This window comes from Mobula birostris, chromosome 6 (assembly GCF_030028105.1).
Source record: "Mobula birostris isolate sMobBir1 chromosome 6, sMobBir1.hap1, whole genome shotgun sequence".
NCBI lineage: Eukaryota > Metazoa > Chordata > Chondrichthyes > Myliobatiformes > Myliobatidae > Mobula > Mobula birostris.
The window spans coordinates 168,621,735-168,648,695 of record NC_092375.1 but is presented as its reverse complement, the minus strand read 5'-3'; the positions used below and the strand labels follow the sequence as shown (position 1 = coordinate 168,648,695).

Here is a 26,961-nt window from a genome sequence, read left to right as displayed (position 1 = left end):
TTTGTGTCCAGTACAATATGACTATTAAGTACTTGGAGTTCCAAGCCCTGCACTCTCACGGAAGTTACATCTTAAAAGGAGGTGAGCATATGTGCATCAAATGCTTGGGACTTGTTTCTCTATGTATAAGATTGTTTAAAATTCTATGTACAGAAAAAGTTCAAAATGTCCTGTGTTTCCTCTTTTTTTTCTTGTAAGTGTTTGATAAAACTATTTTGTGACCGGGTCGCACTTGAAACTGGGAATTCTATGATTTCGATGCACTTTGTGAAAGTCGATATGTAATAAATTGCATATTAATCAGCTCGTCCATACTATATGAACAGAAAATCTGCGCCGCATAAAAATATTATATGCATTTATCTGTATAAATAAATTGTGCAAGTACAAACTTGGGACATTTCTTTGTTATTTTCCCTTTAGCGAAGCCACGAAATATTAACAGGAAATCTTCCAAACTAAATCGAAAGATAAGAAAACATATCGACAATGCTACCGGAGGGAAATCGACAGACCTGCTTCCAAACATCAAATAATATGAATTGCTTACTAGGCTGTTAATAGATTTAGCCATATTGAAATATATAAATTAAGAACATTATCGTGGTGCTAGTAACCGTTTTTTACAAGACGCTTGAATGTACATGCCTGACGTCCAAAGCGATTACAATACTGTGAAAACGGGGGCACAGCTGAGTTCTCTGTGGAATACGAGAACAGTTAATACCCCGTAGCAAACATTTCATGCCTTAATGAAAAGCTTGTTAAATGTTAGTAATTTTGACTCGGAACACACAGCAGCCCCCAGTGCCTTGTATTCCCGATTAGAGATTCATGTTTTATCAAATATCCAATTAATCTCTCAGACATCATTTGTTCCCCTGAACTTTATCCAAGCTTGTCCATGTAAAACTCCTGAGATTTCTAGCGACAAAGCGCCATTGAAGATCCATTTTAATTTTTCAAATTAACTGGACATATTTGCATGTCAAACGAATAAAAAAAAACGAATTCAAGATAACATGTGAGCGTTGGTGGTGGTGGTGGGGGGGGGGAGGAGGAGGAATGGGGCTCTCGATTTGATAACCTTGCTTTTTATGTTATGAAGGCAACTGTTTCATTGCTTTTCAAACGCAGCAAATGTATGCTAATGCTGAATTTGAAATGCTTATGTTCCCAGTCAAATGGCCCTTAAACGTTATTTGAATATCACTGGCTTGGGTATTGAAAAGGTTCAAGGATGCTCTCTGACTTCTTTGTGATTACTCACTGCAGCGTCTGAAGCAAATGAAACCAAACGAATAATTATAGGCTAGGCTCAGGCATGGGAACACGTTTGGGACCGGGATCTCATTTACCCAGGTTCTTTCAAACTCTGTACAGTTAAATTGACCAGAAGGTAATTATCGGAAAGAAAATAGTTTTAATTATCTTTTGTTCTCAGCTCGCACGCATTATAACGGCAAATCTGCTGAGCTTTCCCTTAATATTTTTAAAGCATCTGTCCCATAATTTCCCCTCAAAATTCTGAGACTCAGCGAGGTTTGCATAATATTCATCCTAACAACAAGCAGGCGCCATTGACATGGAGGGAAATTATCTGCAAAATGAAAGTCTGTCTCTACAATCAAGCCATTATTCAAAACAAATAATTTTGCACACAGGTTTGTCAGTTTAAAAGTACCGAGATTTTAAAAGAACTGGCATGTCTATTATGGATAATTGTGCGTGCGCTAGTTTGCAGGGAAAGGTGGGCTGGTGCCTGGGGAACTGCACAAAAGTCACTGCCAGTAATTCTGTTTGCTGGTTGTTTTTCTGGTATGCATTCTCAGTGGGTGTTGGGCTGAAGTCAGTATTGTTTTCCACACAGAACCAATGGAGATCAAAGCAAATCTTACTGGTCCGCTTCACGACAGGCCACAGGGTTACAATTCCCAGCTGAATGATCAAGGCTCAGTTTGGATTGCTTTTGGCCCTCGCAGGTCAAACGGTTGTCCATCACTTGAAACTCCCCAAAAGAGGATCGGCGACATACAAACATAAGAAATCCAACGTATTGGAAATACTGTAAATAATGTATACCTAAAACATTATGCAAGGCCTCGGCTAACTTAAATAATTATTTTTCAGCTATGTAATTCTTATTATTAAAGTGATTACCGAATTGGCTTAGTTATCTTCTGTGCTGGAACGCATTGTAAAATACGTCAACCACGAAAGTTAGACGCAAGCAAAATATCTTAAATTCATTGCGGACAACGAGGATTTATGAGTAAGACAAACTGCTATAATTCAGCCATATGTTAAAATGCACACCGCCTTCACAACTCAAAATAAGCGAAGCGTTGTTATAATTCAGCAACACTAAGGATGAGTTCCATTTAGTCTATAAGCGAACTTGAAAACGAAAACGGTTTCCCAGTTTAACAGAAAAGAATCGGGTATTTTAGAAGTTCAAAATGAAAAATGCTAAAACCACACAATTCGTGATATCACTTTTCATAAACTTAGCACGTTTTGTTTTTCATGAGTTTTAGAGAAAAATATTCACATGGAAATTGGTATCTTGATTTGATTTATGTGAGCGGAATTAGAAAATAGCCAACATGACCATACGGTAGTAAAATTGTTTAACGAGCAGGTGAGCACACGAAGTCATAATAAAGACATTATAACTTGTAAGGATAATTATTTATACATGGCAACTTTCCCTTATTTCCCCCCAACAAGAATAAACAATTGTTTGTACATATCCCAACGTTTCAAAGTGCAAAGAAAACTACTGGCTAGTAAAGGTGCGATTGAGGTTGTCCGACGCAAAATTAATAATGAAGAAACGGGCAGCTTTTATTTATCAAAGTTGCAAGTAAGCACTCTAATTTAAATTTTTAGAAGTTGTTTAAAGTGAATTAATCGTGGATTATTTGGGGGTTAGGCAACGATAAACAGTATTTTATGGTAGCATAGGCATTTGTTTGCTTTAAATTAAGCACCGCAGAACATTAAATAATAATAGTTGGGCAGACTGCATGACGCCAGCTTGGGGAGGAATACAATTATTATAAACTGTCTATAAACCTAATTGGATTTTCTATTGAGAGACTACTCAATTTAATTTTTTGCGTGGGGAAACTTCTTTTTTTTCTTGAAACATTTCATTTTTACAGCTATCATCTCACAGAAAGAAAAGTTTATAGTACAAGTTCCTCGAAGGGAAATAATTTCTGTAGGTCAGCAATTCAAGGATAGTAGCTTCGGGACTTATTTCCAAACTCGGCGAATTTGGATTAACGAAAGGAATAAGGCTGAAAGGATTCAGTTTTCTGACCTTATTTTTAACCAGTTGCGTCAAAGAGCAGCGATTTGTGCAAACTGCGGTGCTCTAATTATTCTGAGGACTCAAAAGGTGCTGCTAAATTCGGCGAAGGTTCCGACTTTCAGCAGCTCCCTTTTCCTAAGGCACGACCATAGAGCGACATCTACCGACTCCACCCCAGTGCTCCTTTCTCGAGACTATTTTGTTTATTATCTCAGTGACACGTTGTAATATTATACACGACATTCTGCCGATTTCGTGTGGTAGTCAAAGTATCTATTTAATAACAGTGGCAATATATATAACATTCAATATTAGTTTAAATTCCATATTTTCATCGCTGAATGATCCATATTTCAGCAGGAAACGTCACAAGACTGTTCTTGTAAATATCCGTCGTCGTAATTACTTTATAAGATCTTAGAAAAGATATGGTAATGAATAAATATATACTTCAGTCAATATTCACATATGACTTCACACTCCAAATGTATACCTCTTAATATGTCAAGATTTAGAATAAATAGTCTGAATGCTCTGGGTTTGGACTTTCCCACCCACCAGAAAATTTAACGTGGCGCTGATGTGGCGGTGAGATACAAGAACCGAGTGGCAAAGAGGAACGACTGAGTTGAATTGCAATATAACGACAAAGTTATTTTGAATGTGAACTTTTGTATGAATCCATATAAGTTGCAACAGCAAATCATGCCTTTGGCAGAATCAGAAAGCAATCAGAACAAGCATTTTGCAGTTATTGGCTACAAACCAGGTAACCGTGGTCAGAATAATTGAAATGATATATTTCAAAACAGGTGTTTGCCTCTGTTGACGAAGTGTCAGGTACAACAATAGAACCAGCTGCTTGTAATGAGCGATGGACTAATTAAGTGACACCTTTCACTTTGATCGATGACATCCTTGCTCCATCAAAAGATTATTGCGGCATTCCACAGCACACAGGAGTGTGCCTCGCTGGCTTTTACTAAAGTCGGTATTTTTATAATGTACTAGACGAGAGTCGAGTTAGAACCAAAGCTCACGAACCTGAAATTTTCCTGGATTAGTATGTCGTTGTATCAGGTCACCCACCCGCCAGGTCAGCTTTTTACTTATTTAATTTGATTTTCCTACTATTACAAACAACAGGCGCTGCGAATTATCTTTATGTCGATGCCAAAAGACTCAGGCAGTTATATCGAAAAACAGAACGCCAGCACCTGAACGCCGATCAATTCGCCTCTAAATAAATCCAGTCAATACCATCAACACAAGATCTTAAAATTTCAAAATTTCTTTTGAATATTTAAAGTAGTCATGCTGCTACGCATTCTGACAAACCCAATGACAATACTGTACTATAACGGGCAAATAAAGCATTGTTCCACAGCAAAAGCCAGTTTTAGTTACGTAAATAAATTGATAAAACGCACACTCAGTTCATGATAAAATTTTCAGCTACTGTTGGAATTTTCATTCAATATCTAATCTTAATATCCAAGATAACCTGGTAACTATAGAACAGTAACAGAAAATTGGTCATTAAAAAAAAAGCCTTCTATAGATCGTGCCGGGCTTCGATTTAGAGGTTCGCATTTCAGAACAATTTGCTTGTCAAATTTACATCAGTTTCAAACATTCAGTGATCTCTTTATATTGTCATTTTTAGCTAGGATTCAATAAAAGGTCAATAAGTTTTTAAAGAAAAGCTATTGTGATGAATCGATAAAGAATGGTACTTGAAACAGCTATTCATAGAGTGCATGTTTTTTTTAATATAGAGGTTACCCAGTAAAGGGACTTTACTATGGAAACATCCTTACACTGCCAATGTTTTTCAATTGGCAGCTTGTTCAATCCAGACGTATGTAAATACACGAAGAATTAAAATGTTGTGATTTTTCTATCTCTCCATATGCTCGTTAATTTAAATAAAAATGAAAAATATTCTATCAAGCGCCACCCAGAGTGATCACCTTTAAAACAAAACTCGTTACCTGTGTTTTAATTATAGTAATTTTGCCCATTCAAATTATAAGTTGAAATGTCTAACAAATGATATACAACTACCTCAATTAGCATCAAATCGTTCATAATCGAAATCTAATGAGCTATACAGTGTGTATTAATCAATGACAACATAAGCACACACTTACATAAATAACAATTTACAATTATTTATGGAATATCATTGGGGGTAGAAACAGCTGAGCTCATGTATAACAAATATTCCCCTTCATATATGCCTGCTACTATGAAAAGGGGAATGAGGTGAACAGGACAGAAACACAGCGCTTAAATTGTTATTTATCTACTTTTAAAAATTCCAGTCATACAATAAGTCTTTCATCGGAAAAGTTCACTATAAATAGCTGCTGGATCTTAACAGAGCAAAATAAAAGAACGCAGTTAGTAATTGTTAAACGAATGCACTTCCATTTTCCTGGGAACCTATTATTTATACTACTAAATCGATAAAAAAAAAACCTGCAGTAACATTCCTCTTCAACGTGTTCCTATGGTGAGAAATAACATAAAACACTGTATGTGACACAGCGACAAGTCTGTCGTTTTTCCTCTCACCCGCAGGAAGCAAAAATACTTCAAAACAACCTGTGACGTTTTGGATCAGCCGGTCTCCCGTTTGGGACGAATAGTATCTCTGAATGCCGGCTAATCAAGTTTGAGAAAAACTAATCGAGATACATTTTTGACGCTGAAGTACAAGAGGGGAACGTTTGGATAGAAATACAATGTGTGATTTTAGCCTAGTTTTTACTTCTTATTTAAATACGGAAACAAAATTAAAACATGCAATCAACTGCGCAACATATTCCAGTATATTCAAAATAGAAGTGGAAAATCAAAAGCTTCCTTTGACATTATTAAAACAGATTTATTTATGCTGTAATTAAACAAAAGTTAATTTCAACGCCAAAGGGGAAACAATATCATTTACAATATTGTACTGGTATGTAACTCAAAAAAGTCGCACTACATTTTCAATCGCGAAGAATACTGCATTTTAACAAGTAAAATTTATGAAATTTTATGTGAGTTAAAAAAAACATGCAGAGCGAACGTTTCACCAAGACGTGGTACATTGCAGCAAATAGACAAGGCTGCCATCTACCGGATAATTATTTTTTAAAATTCCTTCAAAATAATCATCCTGCAGATTTAAAGCACACATATACTGTACAATTAACATATAGCAAAAGCGACAAAAGACAATTTTACATTTTATCTTGTAATAACATTATGAATAAATAGTGGAGAGATAGACGGTGCAACATAAAAAATATTTCTGTTCAAACTGGTGAAGATTTTGCCATCCAATTAATTCAATGGGATGAATGGATATGTAGACTGATTCCAGGTTTGACGCCTTGCTCGTTTACAGACGCCCATTGTGAAACTTGTTTTATTAATGCTGGATAGGGAAGAAGAACATCATCTGAAATGTCAATTCCTCAGCATTACCTTGCAACGTCTGCTGAATATGGGTATATTATTGTAGCAATATTGCACTGACTTGCAATCTAAAGATTCTGAATTCAAATCTCCAAACCTGGCAATAAATGATTATTAGCTCTCCACCCTTTAAAACCCAAAGCTGGTTCAATAATAGCCTCCTGTGTGTGGAATCCAGACCTGCAATATGTAATTGACACAAGACATAAGTTGTGAGAATAATTACTAAAGTTTGAAAGTAAACAGAAGGCCTTTACATGAAAACAAATAATGTCCAAATTCAAACACATTTTAAATCACATGAATACGAAATTACACTGTAATGATTCATGGTCAACTAACCAACCATGACAAATTGTCTGAGCAAACCTAAAAAATGGACAACTGGGAAAAAATTACCCAGTAGGATCAATGTATCAAGGGTAAATGCTGGTGAGTTGATGGGGGTTAGTGAGATTGGGAGAGTGAAGGTGTGGCAGAAGGTGATGACCGACTTGGGATAAAAGTATCATTAATTCTCCCTGGTATTATAGCAAATAAATAATTACATTTCAGTCTGTAATTCTGTTCAAGCATTATTTATGAGGCAATATTTTACATTTTAAATTTCATTTTGTCCCACTGTGCTTTAAATTCAACAACTCTTTAGCAACAATGAAATCTGAATTTTATTATTGTAACCTCTAAAACTGTAAAGATTAGGTGATCTCAGTTCTCTAAAATGTGTATACTGAGTAATTTCCCAAAATAACCCCTTAGCATGATTTTGAAACCGGACATTTTACAATGTCATTATTTTCTAGTTGTGATAAACTAATATAACAATAATCTGCAACAAAAAATCATTAACAAAAACTGTGGTGGGGCATTTTAATACAAATTATTTGAAAGATTATAAAACATAGTTTCTATTTGAACTTCTGCAGTACATATTGCCATTCTTTCTCCTTCCATGAATGCCCCGTTGATTACTGGTTTTCATTCAGATTCCTACATAATTTTAACTTAAAATTACAGGTGCAGACATATCTATCATTGATGGTCAGGGTCATGGAAGTCAACAGGTCATGCTGTCTTTTGCACTCACCACACTTATTTGAAAGACACCTTTACTTATTCTATTCCTGTATCCCTTTCATCTTTCTTTGATGTTATACCTGCATTATAAGGGGTGACTACTCTTGAAAAATACTTCTTAGGCTGCATAACAGCATTTGGAATATGCCGAGACCTGGAAATGTACTTTTGAAATGTAAACTTTTTTGTGTTGTTTAAGTTCATTCTTTCCATGCAAGCGAGTTTTTATGTTTCTGAACATGAGTACTGGAGACCAATAGACATCAACACCTTTCTGGTGGTTTTTGATATCTCACCCTTCAAGGTAATTTGGAGAGCATGTCTGCTGGCAAGTCAGCAAGGTAGACCAACAAAGCTGAGCCCGCTAAGTCCTCAATTGACAACCGTACAGGGTTCACTGGTAATGAATGGAGCAGCAGCATTTGTTTCCAACAGCTTGAGGAAACTGTGGCCTATTAACTGAATTGAGATTAACTGACTCAGGTGATCTGAGGGTTTTCTCATCTTTACAAGTCAGTACCACAGTATTTACTATCACATTAAGAGAATCCTGTTTCCTGGTGAATCAAATAACTTTAGCAGTTACAACATAAAGCCAATTATGGGGATTGAGGGGTTGGATTATGTTTATATTTTATGATCTAGTTAAAAAAGTCAAGATCAGAGGCTGGAGAAACAATTTGTATAAAATTACATAGGTTGTGACAGAAATGAGAGAGAGAATGAAATAGTAGGAAAATAGCACCTGAAGATGCATCAAAAAACAATAGCATGATGTTAACGTTAGTAGAATTATATCTGAGAATATGAAAAATTTGTAAGGTGAACAGCAGAAATATAGATAAGAGGGTTTAATCTTCTGGCCATTACTAAAAATTTGATTGCAAGAAGACAAACATTGTGAACTGGATCATCTTTTTTGACAAAACAGGGAAATGGCAAAGAGGTGGTGGAGTCTTGATATTAAAGGAGGACAAAAAAACACCCTGGAACTCAGTCTGGGTGGAGCTAAAGGACAGAAAATAAAAGTGGGAGCAGCCACACTTCAACAAAATAGCAATTGTAGAGAGTGGAAATTAAGAAATTAGAAGAACATGACAAAGAAAACACAATAATCCTGGGAATTAGATTCAAGAAATACAACATCAGGAAATGCCAGAGAAGTAAAATAAATATTTTTGTCTATTTTCATTATAGAGGCTACAATAATCGTATCAGAAATTGTGGGGAGAACCAAAAGTCTCTTGAATATGTGGAATTTGATGTATTCAGTATTAGTGAAGCCAACATACTGGAGTATTTAAAATCCCCTAAAACTGTTATATCACTTCAATAAATATCCTTAATTCTTGGGTTTTAAAAGGATTCATAAGACAAAAACTGTTGATGCTGGAACTTTAAAATCATTGAAAACTTTGGGAATACTCAGCAGCCAGGCAGTATCTGCATTACCTGTGGACAGAGAATGTTTTAGATTATTGACCTTTCAGCAAAAGTGAAACTAAGGCAAATAAAAGGCAAACCAGTGACTGTGGTATCTTTGGAATCTATTAGATAAATTGTCACATGGTTGTTATGTGATATTAGGGCTGAGGAATTAGATAGTAAGGTATTAGCAGGGCTTGGGAAGAGAAAGCAGTGAGTAGTTAAAAACCAGGACATGCTTTTGGAATGGTAATTAGAGCAATTAATGGAGTGTTGTGAGATGCATCCTTGGAAAGTAATGTTTTTCAATTTATTTTAATAACTTTGATAAGGGGACAGAGAGCTATGCCTGCTGATGCAAAGCTAGATTGAAAAATGAACCGTGAGGAGGATGCAAAGAAGCTGTGCAAAGCAAAGTGATCTGGCAACATGGTGAAAAGAATGTAACTTTGGGAAGCATTAAGCATCTAGTTCTGCAGAAAAAATGTTTCTAAGGAAGAGTTTAAGAGTTGCTGATTTTCTTGTGCACTAATCACAGAACCTATGCTAGCAGGTAGGAAAACAAATTGAGAAGGCAAACAATATGTTAGTTTTGCTTGCGAAGAGGGCGATGTACAACAGCAGGGAAATCTTGTTGCATCACAGTGGACAAGGATATTAGAGTGCTCATGGAGTACAGCATTGTGGTTTGTTCTCCTTTATAAGGATATAATTGTCTTCAAGGGGAAGTTTCTTTTTCATGGGTAGTCCATTGGGCTAAGGGCCATCTTTGGGAATACAACAAATGTTGCTAAATCTTACTCCTAGGAAGAGGAGATCGAACAGAATTTAACTATAATGGCTGGATTTTGGAGTTGAAAATAAGCTCAATGAAGCGTGTAGAATTATAAATGCAGTGGATATCATAGATAATTAGAAGCTGCTTTGGCTGGAGAGAATTATGGGATGTTAGTCTATGTATTAGATGTGGATATTTAGGACTGCAATGAGGAGGTTTGCAAATCTTCAGAATTCTCTGTGCGAGAAGGCCCATGGTGTACAATTATCCAAATTAGTCAATACTGAGATCAACAGATTATTGTTCAGATAAACAGAATGAGAAAAGGGTAAAAAAGTGGAGCTGATACAGAGGTTTCCAATTGTCTTGTGTTCAAGGCTTTTTATTATCTATAGTCCTCTCTGCAATGCTCAGCATAAGTAGGACTATTCAACAAATGATAAAAGGGGAAATTTTACAACTTTATGCACTTGAGAGGAAGCCTTGACTACAGAGAATGGAAATTTGACTCTGCTCTGCATGTGAATTTCAGACCATTTAAACGAATGCTCATAAAATAGTGGTCAGTGTATATTGGAATCAAGAAAGACACAGCAAAGGCAGAAAGCAATGAAGAGCATGAGTGTGGAAAAAGAAACACTTGTGCACTAAGAGCGTGAATGAAAATTGTATAGACAAACCACTATAACAATCACTGGCATTTACACATCTTTACCACAGAAATATTGCAAAATGCATGATAGAAAAATGGAAAAAATAACTGAATACTAATACAGAGTGTTATAGATATGAAGGAAGAGTAAAAGACTGAAAAGATGGGGTTTAAGTAGGTCTTTGAATGCAAGTAGAGTGAGAGAAATTTAACAAGAAATTTTTGATACATAGTTTTTCACCAGTAAATGTGGGATTGGTGAAAGTTAATAAATAAAAATAACTAGATATTTAGTTCAGATATTCCATAATATTAAAGAACTACCAAAAATACTTAATTGGCTATAAAGACCATTGATATTAATATGAAGCATATGTAAATGCAAGGCAACACACACAATGCTAGAGGAACTCAGAAGGTCAGGTAGCATCTATGGAAATGAATATACAGTTGACGTTTTGAGCCTCTTCAGGGTCTCAGCCTGAAACATTGACTGGTTATTCATTTCCATAGATGCTACCTGACCTGCTGAGTTCCTTCAGAATTTTGTTTGTGTCACTTTGGATTTCCAGCAGCTGCATACTTTCTTGTGTATATACAGTAAATGCAAGGCATTTTTCTTCTCTGGAATATGAATGATGATATAAATTTCAAACTGTATTTTAATTCTACATATCTGTCACAGGTGTTTCAATTTTCTTCTTTTGTTCTTTATTTTTGTCCTGGCACATCAAATTTATAAAAAAAAACTAAATTAGGAATCCATTAGCAATAACAAGCATCTAATGTGTAATAAATTGCTAAAGAATGATCTTCTGATGATCTAAATACATACTCTGACAAGAAAATTCCAAATAGCCATAACAGAAACAAGATTTGAAAACATAATCAAATTTACTTTGCTATGTGTGTAAATTTCTTCTATTTCTTGTGACAAATTTTATTGAATAAATATGAGATTTACTCAAAGTTATAAACCTCTTAAGCCTGAAGACCCAGTTTTAGAAACAAGCAACCTTCAAAAAATCACAGGCAACCAGAATATCTTTCTGTTCAATAGCAAGATTTAAAATCTCATGTGTCTAGAGAATTATCTTCTTTTGTAAGTGCAAAAAGAGGAAGAAGGTTAACCAAAGAGAACACTAGGGACAATAAAGATGTATTATGGTATACAGTAGATTATGGGAAAAGACTCTAATAAATTCTTCACAGGAGTTTTTACAATAAAGAGGATGCAATTCTATTGATTGGGATGAAGAGTGTGAAATATTGTAAGGGATAAATAGTAAAATAGGAGGCATTAAATGATTTAGCTGCTTGGACATGGATAAATTCCACTGTCAAATGCACTGAGGAAGGTAATTATGAACGTTCTGACCACTTTTTAAATTCTCCTTGGCTGTAGAGATTGATAATACTGTACCATTGTTTCAAAAGAAAGGAAAAGATAAACCCAATATTTACATTCCAGTTAGTTTATCTTGAGAAGGAAAAGTTATTGACATCTATTTAAGAGACTCCCTTGAACAGATTTTGTTTTAAATGAATTTATTATGGAAAGGTCACATCTGATTAGTTCAATTGAAATAAAAAAAAACAGAAGATGTCAGGAATACTTGGCAGGTCAGTCAGCATCTGCGGAAAGAAGAAGAGCAATTAGTGCTTTAGGTCAAAGACTCTTTGTTAGAGCTGGGAACGGAGAACAAGTTAGTTGAGTTGCAGAGTGCATGAGTCAGAGATGAATAAGACAAACGGAATATCTCTGATAGGGTGAGGCCAGGAATCTTTTGGTTATAGGCTGTTGATGGGATTAATGAGGGTAATTGCAGAGAGAAAAGATAATAGGAAATTTAAAATTGCAGATCAGAACTGTGGAAAATACTCAACAGACCAGGCAGCTGAAAGAAAAGTAAGTTAAAGCTGGGTAACTTATAGGACCGATCAGTTCAGATACATAGAGAAAGTGAATTATCTAAAATTGTTGAATTTGACATTGAGTTTGGAAATCTGCAGTATGCTTAGGCAGAAGATGAAGTGTTGTTCCTCATGTTTATACCTGACCGTGCAAGAAGCAAAATGTTTTCCTTATGGCAGACTCATGAACGGAGACCTTAGCAAGTTCAAGAGGTTCCTGTAAGAACCCTTGGGTTCTTTTTCACCTCCTTCAGCATTGCATATTGTGCTCTTGGTGTGTGATCTTTGAAGGATGCCCACTCCTAGGGAGAGTAGCAACAGTACTGAATTTCCTCCATTTTGTAGACATTTTCTCATTCTGTGGACTGATGAACACTCAGGTCTTTAGAAATGTTTCTGTAGCCTTTTCCAGCATCATGCATTGCTACAATTCTTCCTCCAAGGTCCTCTGAAAGTTGTTTTGATCGAGGCATGGCCCACGTAAACAAATCTTTCTTGAGAAGAGCAGGCTCTGTCAGTAACTTGACTTTGTGTGTCTTTTTTGTAGGACAGGGCACCACCACAACCCACACCTCCAACCTTCAAACTCCAACCTCATCTCATTGTTTGGAACACCCTACTCCAAATAGCTTTTGTAGAGGGCATTACCCCAGAGGTTCACATAGTTTTTTGAAGCTAGACTGTGATTGTTGAAATGGTGTACTCAATATTGACGAGAAGTACAATTGTGTGTGTTATTCGTTTAGGCAGATTGCATTTGTCTATTCTTGTGACTTAGACGAAGATCATAGCACATTTTGAGTAATTAATGCAGAAAATTAGGTAATTGTAAAGGGTTCACAAACTTTTTCTTGCAACTCTAAGACATGATCTTGTTGAATACTAGAGCAGTGTTAAACAACTAAGTGGCCTACCTTTGCTCCAAATTTATATGTAAATTTGCAGATTCCTTTCACTAACCACCTTGCCATTTTAAATGTAAATTCTATTTGTCTGGTCTTCAAACATCATGTGGTTTCATCTTCACTAAATTTAGAACATTTATCATTGCTTCTTTATGTACAACTTTAAAACTATGGACATATACTCGAACAAAATTCATTTTAATTTCCATAAAGATGAATATTCTTAAGTAAAACTGGGAAAGTGTAATGTTCCTTCTCATGCACTTTTATAGTGGCTATCACTAATTTCTAACAGAATGATTTTGAGCAGGTGGTGCTTAAATGAAAAATGAACCTATGCCAGGTAAGTCCACGCTGCCATTAAAACATAGAATAAAAGATGTTTTTTCTTAACCTTTGGCGTTCAGCTTATTTGGGGAAACTGCTCAAAATTCATTAGTCAAGGGCCAGTGGGCACTAGCACAGTGTTGAAGAAATAAAAAAACATTTATATATAAACAAAACTGTCTATTGTATACTGGTAGAGTATAAGCTACTTGGGCTTTAAACTTCATTTGCAGTGAGATTCCCATTAGATAGCTTCCCTATCAACAAAGGGATTGAGTGAGATCATGCAGCAGGCAGGTGAGACAGAAGTGTCCATTCTAACATTTCAGTGGTACTGGATAATAGACTGCCAAAAAGGAGGATGATTATGGTATTAAGTACAGACACCAAAACAGTTTGGTTGGGCTAGATAACTTGAAGGCAGAAGAGGCCTCAGATGTTGGAATCTGGAGTAACATACAAAATGCTGGAAAAACTCAATGGGTCAGGAAACATCAAATGAGGGAAATGGACAGTAGACATACTGGGTCTCAATCTCAAATGTTCACTGTTCATTTCCTTCCATAGATACTGCCTGACACACCAGGTAACTGCAGTATTTTGTGTGCTGGGCTAAATAACTTTTCCACTGTTATAGTTTCTGTATAACTGCTATTGTAATAGTTATTCTATACTAGAAAATGGTGGATATTAACAGATAAACAGAAGGAATCTGAAGGATACTTGAAAATAAAATTAACTACAATTACTACAAGAAATACATGAAAATAATATTCTTAAATTTGGAGAAAGGAGGAATAGTTACTGGTATCAATCTTTCATTGTAGACTTTATTCATTACACAAAAGTACAAATAATTACAAAGTCATTAACAACTTCTAGAAAAAAGTATGAAATAAAGTTCTGGAAGAATCTGAAATTGCATCATACATCATCTCAATTACAACCAGAGAATAGAAAACTGAAATTGTAAAGGAAATAGCTGCACATCTTGAAAATGGGAAATTAAATCAAGAAGTTCCACAGACTGGACTGAACCAAGACAGAGAAATAGAGATTCAACATTTCATCAGGACTCTGGCCTCAAAAGTAATTGTTTCTCTCTCCAAAGATGTTGCCAGATCTGTTAAGTATATCTAGCATTTTCTGTAGTTTAACAGAACTGTCGTTTTTATTTAGTTCACAGACTCCCAATTTTCTTACAACCTATCCCAACTTACTCTTTTTGTTTCTAATCTTTACCCTATATAAATCTCTTGGTTACTTCCTGGAGTCTCACTCTCTCTGCCTTTTATTTCCCGATGTGTATCTGGTACTTCCAGTCTTCTCTTTGCAATGTGTGCTCTCACATCTACTAACATGCCTTTCATCAGAGAACTTTTCCCTACTGTAAGTTGAATTTCGTACGTCCTTTTCTTCTACTTTTCCACGTGCATCTCTGGAATTGCTTCTACTCCGATGTCTCTGCTCCCTGTCACTTTTGCTGCTATGTCTACTGTCTTTTTTACTTTTGCTTCTGTAATGCTTTCCATGAACTTTTGTGTCATCGTCTTCAGACCTGGAGTAACTGTTTGAATAAGGCTCGTTGGGTTTTTGTTTGGAAACTCCTCCATGTTTTTCGGAGCTGTGTTTATTGCCTAATGCTGAATCCCTCTCCCTCTTTAAATATTTATTTTTGCTGTGTGATTCCTTTTTGCTGTGTGTTTCCTTCTTTTCATTTTCAGAATCACTTTCGCTGGAAGAGCTGGTAGTAGGTGGACTGCATTCTTTTTTCTTATGTTTCCTTTTCTTTTTCTTCTTTTGCTTTTCCTTCTTTCGTTTTTTCTTTTTTTCCAGGTGGTCAAGTTTCCTATTCAGAAGTCAAATCAGCAAATTTTGTTTAAAATTGCATACAAAATACAACTGAACAATATTTATCCTCACCACTTCCCCACTTTTGAACACTCTGAAGTGAAAATAGTCAAATGATTACACTGTGACCAAACAGATGTTTGGTTAGTAATGTCCTTGCCATTAGGATAGTAGAAATTTGTTTGAAGAGCAATTTCTAAAACACAATTTCCTCTTGAACAATATTATATGTTTCAAAATACACATTTTGTAGCTATCAAGCACGTAATCAAAGTTAACTGTTCTGACTGTCAATGCTGTTCTGTTTTGATCCGTTCAACATTTGGCTGTGATTTACAAGTGCTTGAAGAATTGTAATACTAGATTTGGCTGAAGAACATCATGTGGCACTCAGCTTTTGCCATTGTGGTGAAACTGGTAAAAAGGAATTATAGCATTTTACACTCTTGTGCCTCATCTACTTGGCTGGGAGCTCCAGAAGTGAAGAAGATATATGGACAGGAAAGGAATGGAGGGTTATGGGCTGAGTGCAGGTCGGTGGGACTAGGTGAGAGTAAGAGTTTGTCACAGACTAGAAGGGCCGAGATAGCCTGTTTCTGTGCTGTAATTGTTATATGTTACATGGTTACAAAATTTAGTATAAAGTAATTTTCATTGAACAACTACTATTGCACACAGTAGAAATGTCCTCATTCAAATTGTTCCATCTAGCAGGTCAGTTTAAAACCCACATCACTCACATAATATCGAGTCTTCACACAAAGGTGAATTCCTGGGTGTGAGTCATGGTTATGGTTCAAAGCCAGATCCAGTTATGATGCTTATCTCAATAGTTATTCAGTGGAAAAATTGGTTACCAGATCTCAAACAAAATTTGCAATGTTAAAAATAAGTCTTTAATATTGACAAAATATCATGAACCACAGGATGAACAGACCACACCACGTGTACCTTTTGACTACCACCATGCTGATAGAGAAATTAATGAAAGCCCAAAAATACAGATCACTCATCAGATCAGGGGATCGTACTACATTCAGAGTATTTCAATTGGCAATAAGGGAAAAACTTGCCAGTGGGATGTAAAAACAAAACATGCCAACCAACAGCAGAAGTCCTGAGGGTATTGCAGATCAAGAACTGGTCAATGGGTGTGAACATTACAACTGCTTAAGTCAATGGAAGGACTATCTAGCATTAAGCAGAGGAGGAGACCGATTAGCATTCAAAATATGAACAATGTAGTTACTGAAGTTTTTCTAGATAAGCGAGAAGCTGCACGTTTAGAGACAACAAAATAAATACAAAAATATTGTAGATGTTAGATATCTGAAATAAGAGAAAATTTTGCTAACAATGTCCACCTCCCCAGATACAGCTCAACCAGGTTTTAATATTTTGTTTGTACATTAAATATACAATAGAATTTGTTTCACTCAGCAACATTGTAGATTTAACACTATTGAGACACTTGGTTCTGTCCCAACAGAAAATAATAGTATAGGAATTTATAAAATCATAAATCTTATTTTTTTTTAAGCTTATAGCTTTCACCTCCCAGCAGAAATGTTGCAAAATTAGAGTATTCTACCAATCAACAAATGGTGTATTAGGAGACATATTCCATATGTACAGGTGAGTGATAAATAGCAATGGAATTGGAAAAGGAAGACATTTAATGAATGATTTATGAATGTAGCAAATCATGTCGAGATAGGCTGTATGTTAGAACTTCTGTTAACTATTTGCTTAAATAATATAGAACAGAGATCTGCCTCAGTTCAAAATTTAGGTCTTAATCTCAACCATAGATAGTCTAAATTTCACTTGTGACAAACATTTAATATTTTTTATATCCTGGATGGGTGAGATCTAAATTTTATTTATATCCTGGATGGGTGAGATCTAAAGCACAGCTAAGCAGCCATTGCAAAGTTGCAATAATGCCAAAAAACTGTTGTAAAGCTGATAAATACTTAATAAGTTTAAAAATCTAATATTCTTGAGATACAATTGCTTCTGGTGCTTTGTGCTCCAATTACTTTGATTATGAGCAAAGGAAACTTTATTTCCTGCAACATCATATTCTCATGATGTTAACCATGTTTCTGCAAACAGAAGTTTAACAAGAGGATATTTACTCCTTTTTATTAAAGTTTTATACCCCACCTTTTTGCTGCTACTTCCAAAGCTTCTGATGACATTATGTTTAGTCAGTGGATAAATGTGAACGTAAACATAATGTGAACATAAATGATGAAGGTGTGTAGGACGATGAGGACGTAGAAATAAATGCATTGATTAACACAGTGTAATGATTCTGCTAGACTAAGTGCACAAGCTAGCACCCTCATCAAATAGTGAAAGGTAAAATGTACAGTAAACTGATCCATGATATTTTTGAAATTTCCAAACTGTTTCAAGATCAACTGGATATGCTCACTTGAACTTTTAGTGCAGGAGACAACTTATATAAATCACTGGTTCTATTATGTATCTATATTCATCCAGTTCAGTACTATTTCCCCTCAGTAATCTTATGGAAAAATACTCTTACATGAAATTTTTAATCAGCTAAAGCTCTTTTTTTTGACAGACTTTCATTTCCCCACACTTTGTAAAATGAAGCATATCACAATTACATCCCTGAACAGCTAAATTCATATTTAAGGCTTCCTTCTCCCTTTCTACGATTAGTTTTTAAAAAGGATGTCAAGTCCATGCATCCAGTTTTGGTACTATTAATCTCTAAACCCTTGTATAATTTTGGTGAATCTGCACTATGTCCACTCAAAGGCCAAAATATTCTTCCTGAGATGAAATGCCCAGAAAGGAATGTAGTACAATATATTTGGTCTAACCAGAGCTTCAGAGCAAAAGTACAAGTTCTACTCTTTTGTACACTGGTACCCTTGAGGTTTCCCTTATTCTAGTAACTTCAGTTCCCTATCTATCAGTTTCTGGTGATACCTGAATGGCAGTTCCCAAATCTCTTTACTCTCCCATGCAATTTTTTCAAAGGAAATACAAACCCCATTTCCAGAAAAGTTGGGATATTTTCCAAAATGCAATAAAAACAAAAATCTGTGATATGTTAATTCATGTGAACCTTTATTTAACTGACAAAAGTACAAAGAAAAGATTTTCAATAGTTTTACTGACCAACTTAATTGTATTTTGTAAATATACACAAATTTAGAATTTGATGGCTGCAACACACTCAACAAAAGTTAGGACAGAGTTAAAATAAGATTGAAAAGTGCACAGAAAAGTCATGCTACTGTGACAATTATAGCCACATGGGCTCGGGAGTACTTCGGAAAACCATCGTCACTCAACACAGTCCGTCGCTGCATCCAGAAATGCAAGGAGGAAGCCACACATCAACTCTATGCAGAAATGCCGGTGAGTTCTCTGGGCCTGAGCTCATTTCAGATGGACCGAAAGACAGTGGAACCATGTGCTGTGGTCAGGTGAGTCCCCATTTCAGCTAGTTTTCGGAAAAAACGGGCGTCGAGTTCTCCGTGCCAAAGATGAAAACGACCATCCAGATTGTTATCAGCGAAAGGTGCAAAAGCCAGCATCTGTGAGGGTATGGGGGTGCATCAGTGCCCACGGCATGGGTGAGTTGCATGTACGTGAAGGTACCATTGACTCAGAGGCGTACATTAGGATTTTAGAGAGACATATGTTGCCATCAAGGCGACGCCTCTTCCCGGGACGTCCATGCTTATTTCAGCAGGACAATGCCAGACCACATTCTGCACGGGCTACAACAGCATGGCTTTGTAGACACAGGGTGCGTGTGCTTGACTGGCCTGCTGCCAGTCCAGATCTATCTCCTATTGAAAATGTATGGTGCATCATGAAGAGGAGAATCAGAGACCACGGACTGTTGAGCAGCTGAAGTCTTATGTCAAGCAAGAATGGACAAAATTTCCAATTGCAAATCTACTACAATTGGTTTCCTCAGTTCCAAAACGATTAAAAAGTGTTATTAAAAGGAAAGGTGATGTAACACAATGGTAAACATGCCTCTGTCCCAACTTTTGTTGAGTGTGTTGCAGCCATCAAATTCTAAATTTGTGTATGTTTACAAAATACAATTAAGTTGGCCAGTAAAACTACCGAAAATCTTTTCTTTGTACTTTTGTCAGTTAAATAAAGGTTCACGTGAATTAACATCACAGATTTTTGTTTTTACTGCATTTTGGAAAATATCCCAACTTTTCTGGAAATGGGGTTTGTATATCTAATGGCAATCTGGGAGATGATCACAATAAGGGTTTACTGGATATGAAGAAAGGTTTAGTGCAAATTCTATGTAAAATGAATCTCATTAGTAGGCACATGAAAGAATAAGTGCAGCTTTTAAAATGTCTGCTCACTTTGCTTACTTCAGTATATGCCTAGATTGCTGACTCAGATAAATTAATTGTATGTTTTAAAGCTTCATTGTTCCTCTGAGAAATGTCTATAGCAAAAATTCATGCACCAAGAATGGCACCAAGCAGAAAAACTGTTCTATCCCAACTTCCAAGCCTTGCTGGAGAAAGAGCAGTTTTGGGAATTATCATCAACAATTTATAAAACTTTCTGACAACATACCTCAAAAGCTTCTGTTTTTGTTTAGTTGAAAGAGATTTTAGAAACTCCACCTCAGGATCATCATCATCTTCACTTGCAATGTATTCCTTAAAAAATCAGTGGCAAAATTACATTTTACTGCGGAAGGCGATTTCACGTAAAATTCATTTACCCGGTTGCTATTTTCAGGGACTCTACAGAGCTACTATAAAAATAATTTAAAAAATAACATTGGGAAACATTTCTAAATAAATATATATCATGTTGTCATCCAAGCTAATTACATGCATAGAAAATCTTTAAAAGGGTTATTTAAAAAAATAAATAATATTACTAACTAAAAGAACTTCTGAATTAGGCAAGATTGTCCACTGAAATTTCCAGAGTCAAGTACAGTATCAGTTTATGATTAAAATTCACCACAGATCCCTTGCGCCAAACCCTGGAGTCAAAAAAAAACCCTCACTGATCTGTTGGGAGTTGAGTACTACAGTGGTGCTATAAAGCTGGTGAACTCCGTAGAATTTTCTCTGTTTCTGCATAAATATGACCTAAAATGTGTTCAGATCTTCACACAACTCCTAAGACTAAATAAAGAGGACCCAATTAAAGAAATAACACTAAAAACATTATACTTGCTCATTTATTTATTGAGAAAAGTGACTTAGATTAGATTTAGATTATGAGGACATGCAGTCCTCTTTTATTGTCATTTAGTAATGCATGCATTAAGAAATGACACAATGTTTTTCCAGAATGATATCACGGAAACACATGACAAACCGACTTAAAAACTAACAAAAACCACATAATTATAACATATAGTTACAACAGTGCAAAGCAATACCGTAATTTGATAAGAACAGACCATGGCACGGTAAAAGTCTTAAAGTCTCTCGACAGTCCCACATCTCACGCAGACGGTGAACCTCCAGCGCCGCCAACTTACCGATGCAGCATACTAGAAGCATCCGATCCAGTATTACTTGTGTTTGTTGGAAAAACTGTGTGACTCTTTGCTTTCAGTAACTGGTGATCAGTCCTGCACATCAGCTGGAGGAACTTTAGGCCATTCCTCATTACAAAACCGCTTCAACTCTGGGATGTCGCTGGGCTTCACTGCATGAACTGCTTGCTTCAGGTCCTTCCACAACATTTCTATAGGATTAAGGTCAGGACTGACTCAGCCATTCCAAAACACAAAATTTTCTTCTTTTTAAGCCATTCTGTTGTTGATTTACTGTTATCTTTCGGATCATCGTCTTGTTGCATCATCCAACTTCTAGTAAGCTGCAGGTGATGAACTGCTACCTTAACATTCTCTGTAAAATATCTTGAGAAAATTTTGAATTAATTGTTCCCTCAATGATTGCAAGCCGTTCAGGCCGAGGCAGCAAAGCATCCCCAAACCATGATGCTTCTTCCACCATGCTTCAAAGTTGGAATGAGGTTTTGGTGTTTCTGTGCAGTGTCCTTTTGACTCCAAGTACAGCAATGTGCACCTCTGCCAAAAAGTTAAACTTTTGTCTCATCTATCCACAAAACGCTGTCCCAGCAGTGTTGTAGAACATCCAGGTGGTCTTTTGCAAACTTGAGATGTGCAGCAATGTCTTTTTTTTTAAAAGAGCAGTAGTTTCCTCAGTGGTGTCCTTCCATGAACACCAATCTTGTTCAGTGTTTTTCTTATAGCAGACACATGAACATAGACTTTAGCAAGTTCTAGATATTACTGCAGGTCTTTTGCTGTTACCCTTGGGTTCCTTTTTACCTCCTTCAGCATTGCACGTTGTGCTCTTGGTGTGATATTTGCAGGATTCCCACGCCTACAGAGAGTAGCAACAATACTGAATTTCCTCCATTTGTAGACAATTTCTCTTACTGTGGACTGATGAACACACAGGTCTTTAGAAATACTTTTGTAGCCTTTTCCAGCTTCATGCACCTGTAGAATTCTTCTAAGGTCCTCTGACAGTTGTTTTGATCAAGGCATGGTGCACATAAACAGATCTTTCTTGAGAAGAGCAGACTGTCAGTAACCTGACTTTATTTTATTTTATTTTTTTTAAAATAGGGCAGGGCACCTCCACAACCCACACCTCCAATCTCATCTCATTGACTGGAACACCTGACTCCAAACAGCTTTTGTAGAAGGCATTACCTCAGAGATTCAGACACTTTTTCCAACAAACACATGTAATACTGCATCATTTTCTTCAATAACTACTACTAAGGCATTCAATAAATAAATGAACAAGTATAATGTTTTCTGTATTATTTATTTAATTGAGTTCTCCATCTAGTTTTAGAACTTACATGAAAATGTGATCACACTTTAGATCATATTTATGCAGAGATAGAGAAAATCCTACAGGGTTCACAAACTTTCTAGCACCACTGTGTATGTTTCAGAGAATTGAGGCAGGGACCTTGCTGGGGGAAAGTGTGGTCAATAGGCAGGGACCAGTGAGCTTATGTGTTTGCTGTTCATCAGAAAATGCAGCTCAGTAGATAAATTGTTTTAATATGAAAACAAAGGAGTTCAAATAAATACTGGGAGTCTAAAATGAGAATGCTTTCTCACAACAGACAATCAGCCAAAAGAAATTTTAAAGCCAGTGATAGTCAAATCTGTATATGAAAAATGGGACCTAAGTAATCAGAATCAGGTTTCATAACACTGGCATATATCGTTAAATTTGTTGTTTTGCAGCAGCGGCACACTGCAGTCCATAATAATAAACTATACATTACAAAAAGAAATACAGTATACTTACAAAAGATAATTAGTGCAAAAAGAGAGCAGAAACAATGTGGTACTTTACATGGGTTCATTGTCTTTCCAGAAATTTAATGGCAGAGGGAAAGAAGCTATTCCTAAAATGTTTAGTTTCCTGTACCCCCTCCTCGATGGTAGCAATGAGAAAAGAGAATGTACTGAGTGATGGTAATATAGAATCAAAAGCTGAAAATGTGTGAACACTAAGCAGGTTTGTATTTAGTGGCAGCACCAGAAGAGCTGTTGCCTCTTGGCTCCAGTGACCTAGGTTCAATCATGATGTCACGTGCTGACTGTGCACTTGCATAGATTCCCTCCACATACTCCAGTGTCATCCTGTACATCAAAAATGCGCAGGCTGGTAGGATTAATTGACCAATGTAAATTGTCCCTAATATGCAGGTAAGTATTTGAACCTGGGAGTTGATAACAAGATGAGCAGAAAATGGTTAGGACAGGACTGGTGTGAAAAATGGGGTGCTTAATGTTTAAAGTAGACATGGGAGGTCAAAGGGTCTGTTTCTCTCTCTGAGGTCAGGCAGAAAAACAGACTCAATGTTCAGGTCAATAATTCTTCACTAAAACTGATAGAACAGTGCTTTCCAAAACGGGAGATATGGCAGCCACTGTCCCTGGGGGCAATAAAGATTAAGGGGATAGTGGAGGGCAAAATCAGTAGCAAGGGGAGAAGCTGAGGGATTACAAGCTTAACAAATTACTTATTATAAATGTTTGATCCTCAGTGCCTCATAATTGACTACAATGATCACATAATCACCTCATATCTTGCTAAGCTCCAGTTCTCTCAGGCTTTGCTCGAAGCACATCAATGTGACACTTTTGTATTTGGCATATCATGAGAAATCTGGACTAAAGAAATTATCTGGCCCACACATTATTGTCTTTCACTGCTGTAGTACTATGTTAGCTAGTACGATTCCCATACTCTAATCACACAGTGGCACATTACCCCATTGAATGTCTACCCTAAATCACAGGAAAAGTTCAGAAGCAGAACAAACGAAAAAGAAGTGCAGACAGTAAAGTGTGGAGTATCTGAGACATGGAGTTATAGCAGCACCACGCAACCAACGTGTCTGTTGTGTGAGAAAGCACTTGGTTAGTCAGGGTTATGGGGAGAAGACAGCAGAATGGGGCTGAGAGGAAAAATAGATCAGCCACAATGAAATGGCAGAAAGACTCGACCGGCCGAATGGCCTAATTCTGCTCCCATCTTATAATTTTATGGTCACCGTGAAATTCACAGATAACATCTTGTCGCAAAAAACCTAAGTGATCAGCTGCACAAATCACTAAATACTGTTAATACAGCGGTAAATAAAATCAAGTCCCATGCTCTCTATTCTCGACTATTTTGAGAGCTTTGTACTGAGAACGATGAACAGTTTAAATGCTTGTTGTTGCACACAGAAATCAGATGGCTCTCAGAAGGAAACTGCCTGAGAAGCTTTTTGAAACTGTGATCAAATTATTTCATGAATGGAATGCTTCAGTAATCAGCTCATGAATATTAGACATGATACTCTTATTTGTCAGAATTATTCACAAAGTTTAATGTCATCAATCTTCAATTGCAAGGAAAATGATGAGAATCTTAACACAGTCAAATCAGTCGTCTCCACGTTACTGTCCAAGTTATCTGATTTAAGTGCAACATTGGCCATCGCAATGTTTTCCAATTTCTGAGCCTCCGAATTGGAAGAGAAAGTAAGAATACCAGATGATGATCTTCAAGTATACTGTGTCCACTTGGGTGAGCTATATAAAGACACGTCAGAGAGGTTTCAGGATCTTCTCTCAATCCAAATTCCAGATTGGGTAAGATTCATTCCTGAACATTTGTAATAAGGAATTAAGAAGAAGGGTGAAGGAAGATCTGATCACGCTACAAAATGACTTTGAGCTGAAGCCAGGGTTCAAAACATCATAAAGACTTTTGGTTGCCGAAAGAAATCTCTGAACACTATCCTGCATTGTGGAAAAAGGTCAAGATGTTCATTATTGCCTTTCCAACATCAAATTTAGTGGGGTGTGGTTCAGTGCAGTCACACAACTTATTTCAAAGCAACAAAACAGACTGCATATTACTGAACGTGGGGATCTGAGTGCAATACAGCCTGATGCTGAGAAGTACCCAGTCCATCCATCTCAATGAAAGATGATAAAGGCAGTGATGTACTGATTCGTTGGACTAATGTACTCTCTAAAATTGTTAATACAAATTGTTTTTATTGTAACTGAACAAAGTAGTAATTTATTTGTAGCTCCAATAGATTTGAATAATTTTTGCTATTATTTGTCACTGCTTTGAATATGCAGTTTGTATTTTCTTTCACTGTACACAGCAAATCAAATTTTTTAGTATAGTTTTAATGAATGCCAGAAATTCAAGAGTGTCAGGGGGTAGAAGTGAGTGTAATTGCAATTACTAAGGAGAAGGTACTTGGGAAGCTGAAAGGTCTGAAGGTAGATAGGTCACCTGGTCCAGATGGACTACACCCAAGGTCCTGAAACAGGTAGCCGAAGAGATCGTGAAGACATTAAAAGTGATCTTTCAAGAATCACTAGATTCTAGTATGGTTCTGGAGAACTGGAAAATTGCAAAAGTCATTCCACTCTAAGAAGGGGGAGGAGGAGAAAAAAGAACATTAAAGGCCATCAGTGATTGCGAAGATGTTGGAGTCCATTATTAAGGATGAGATTTCAGGCTACTTGGAGGCACATGATAAAATCGGTCAAAATCAGCATGATTATCTTCAAGGGAGATCATGCCTGACAAACCTGTTAGAATTCTTTGAGGAAACAACAGGCAGGATAGACAAAGGAGAGTCAGTGGATGCTGTTTACTTAGATTTTCAGAAGGCCTTTGACAAGGTTCTGCACACGAGGCTGCTAAAAAAGAGCCCATGGTATTACAGGAAAGGTACTAGCATGGATAGACGATTGGCTGACTGACAGGAGGCAAAGAGTGGGAATAAAGGGAGCCAATTCCTGGTTGGTTGCCAGTGACTAATGATGTCCCACAGGGGTCTGCTGTTGGGACCACTTCTTTTCACATTATATGTCAAAGACCTGGATAAGTTTGCAGATGATACAAAGATAGGTGGAGGACAGGTAGTGTTGAGGAAGCAGTGAGTATGCAGAAGGACTTAGACAGATTAGGAGACTGGGTGAAGAAGTGGCAGATGGAATATAGTGTCCGGAAGCGTACGCTCATGCACTTTGGTGGAAGGAATAAAGGCACAGACTATTTTCTAAATGGGGATAAAATTCAAAATTGAGAGATGCAAAGGGACTTGGGATGTAATGCTGAGGCTTTTTAAGGCATTAGTCAGACTGCACCTGGAGTATTGGGAGCAGTTTTGGGCCCTTTATCTAAGAAAAGATGTAATGGCTTTGGAGAGGGTCTAGAAGAGGTTCACAAGAATAATTCTGAGAATCGAAGGGTTAATGTTAAAAGGTTAATGAGGATCTCACTGAAGCCTATCAGATATTGAAAGGCCAAGATACAGTGGGTGTGGAGACAATGTTTCCTTTAGTGGGGGGAGGGGGGGGTGGTCGAGGACCAGAATGCACACCCTCAAAATAGAGGGAACTCCATTTAGAACAGAGGGTGGTGAATCTGTGGAATTCATTGCCTGGGAAAAAGGCAGGTCATTGGATATATTTAAAGTGGAGGTTGATAGGTTCCTGATTAATAAGGGCGTCAGAGGTTACAGGAAGAAGACAGAAGAATGGGGTTGAGAGGGATAATAAATCAGCCATAATGGAATGGTGGAGTAGACTCAAGGGGTCAAATGCTGTAACTCTGCTCTTTTGTCTTATGGCAGGGGTTCCCAACCTGGGGTTCACATTGAG

General features: G+C 36.7%; 1 protein-coding gene across 1 annotated transcript in view; it reads right to left on the bottom strand.

Moving 5' to 3' along the window:
- Nucleotides 1-14,715: 14,715 nt before the first annotated feature.
- cir1 (corepressor interacting with RBPJ, CIR1) overlaps nt 14,716-26,961 on the bottom strand; it is a 31,999-nt gene continuing 19,753 nt past the window's right edge. The window contains exons 8-9 of the mRNA XM_072261846.1: nt 20,328-20,413; nt 14,716-15,717 (exon numbers count right to left, since the gene is read on the bottom strand). Coding sequence (XP_072117947.1) covers nt 15,144-15,717; nt 20,328-20,413 — 660 coding nt within the window. The 3' untranslated portion in view covers nt 14,716-15,143. The remainder of the gene's footprint in view (nt 15,718-20,327; nt 20,414-26,961) is intronic.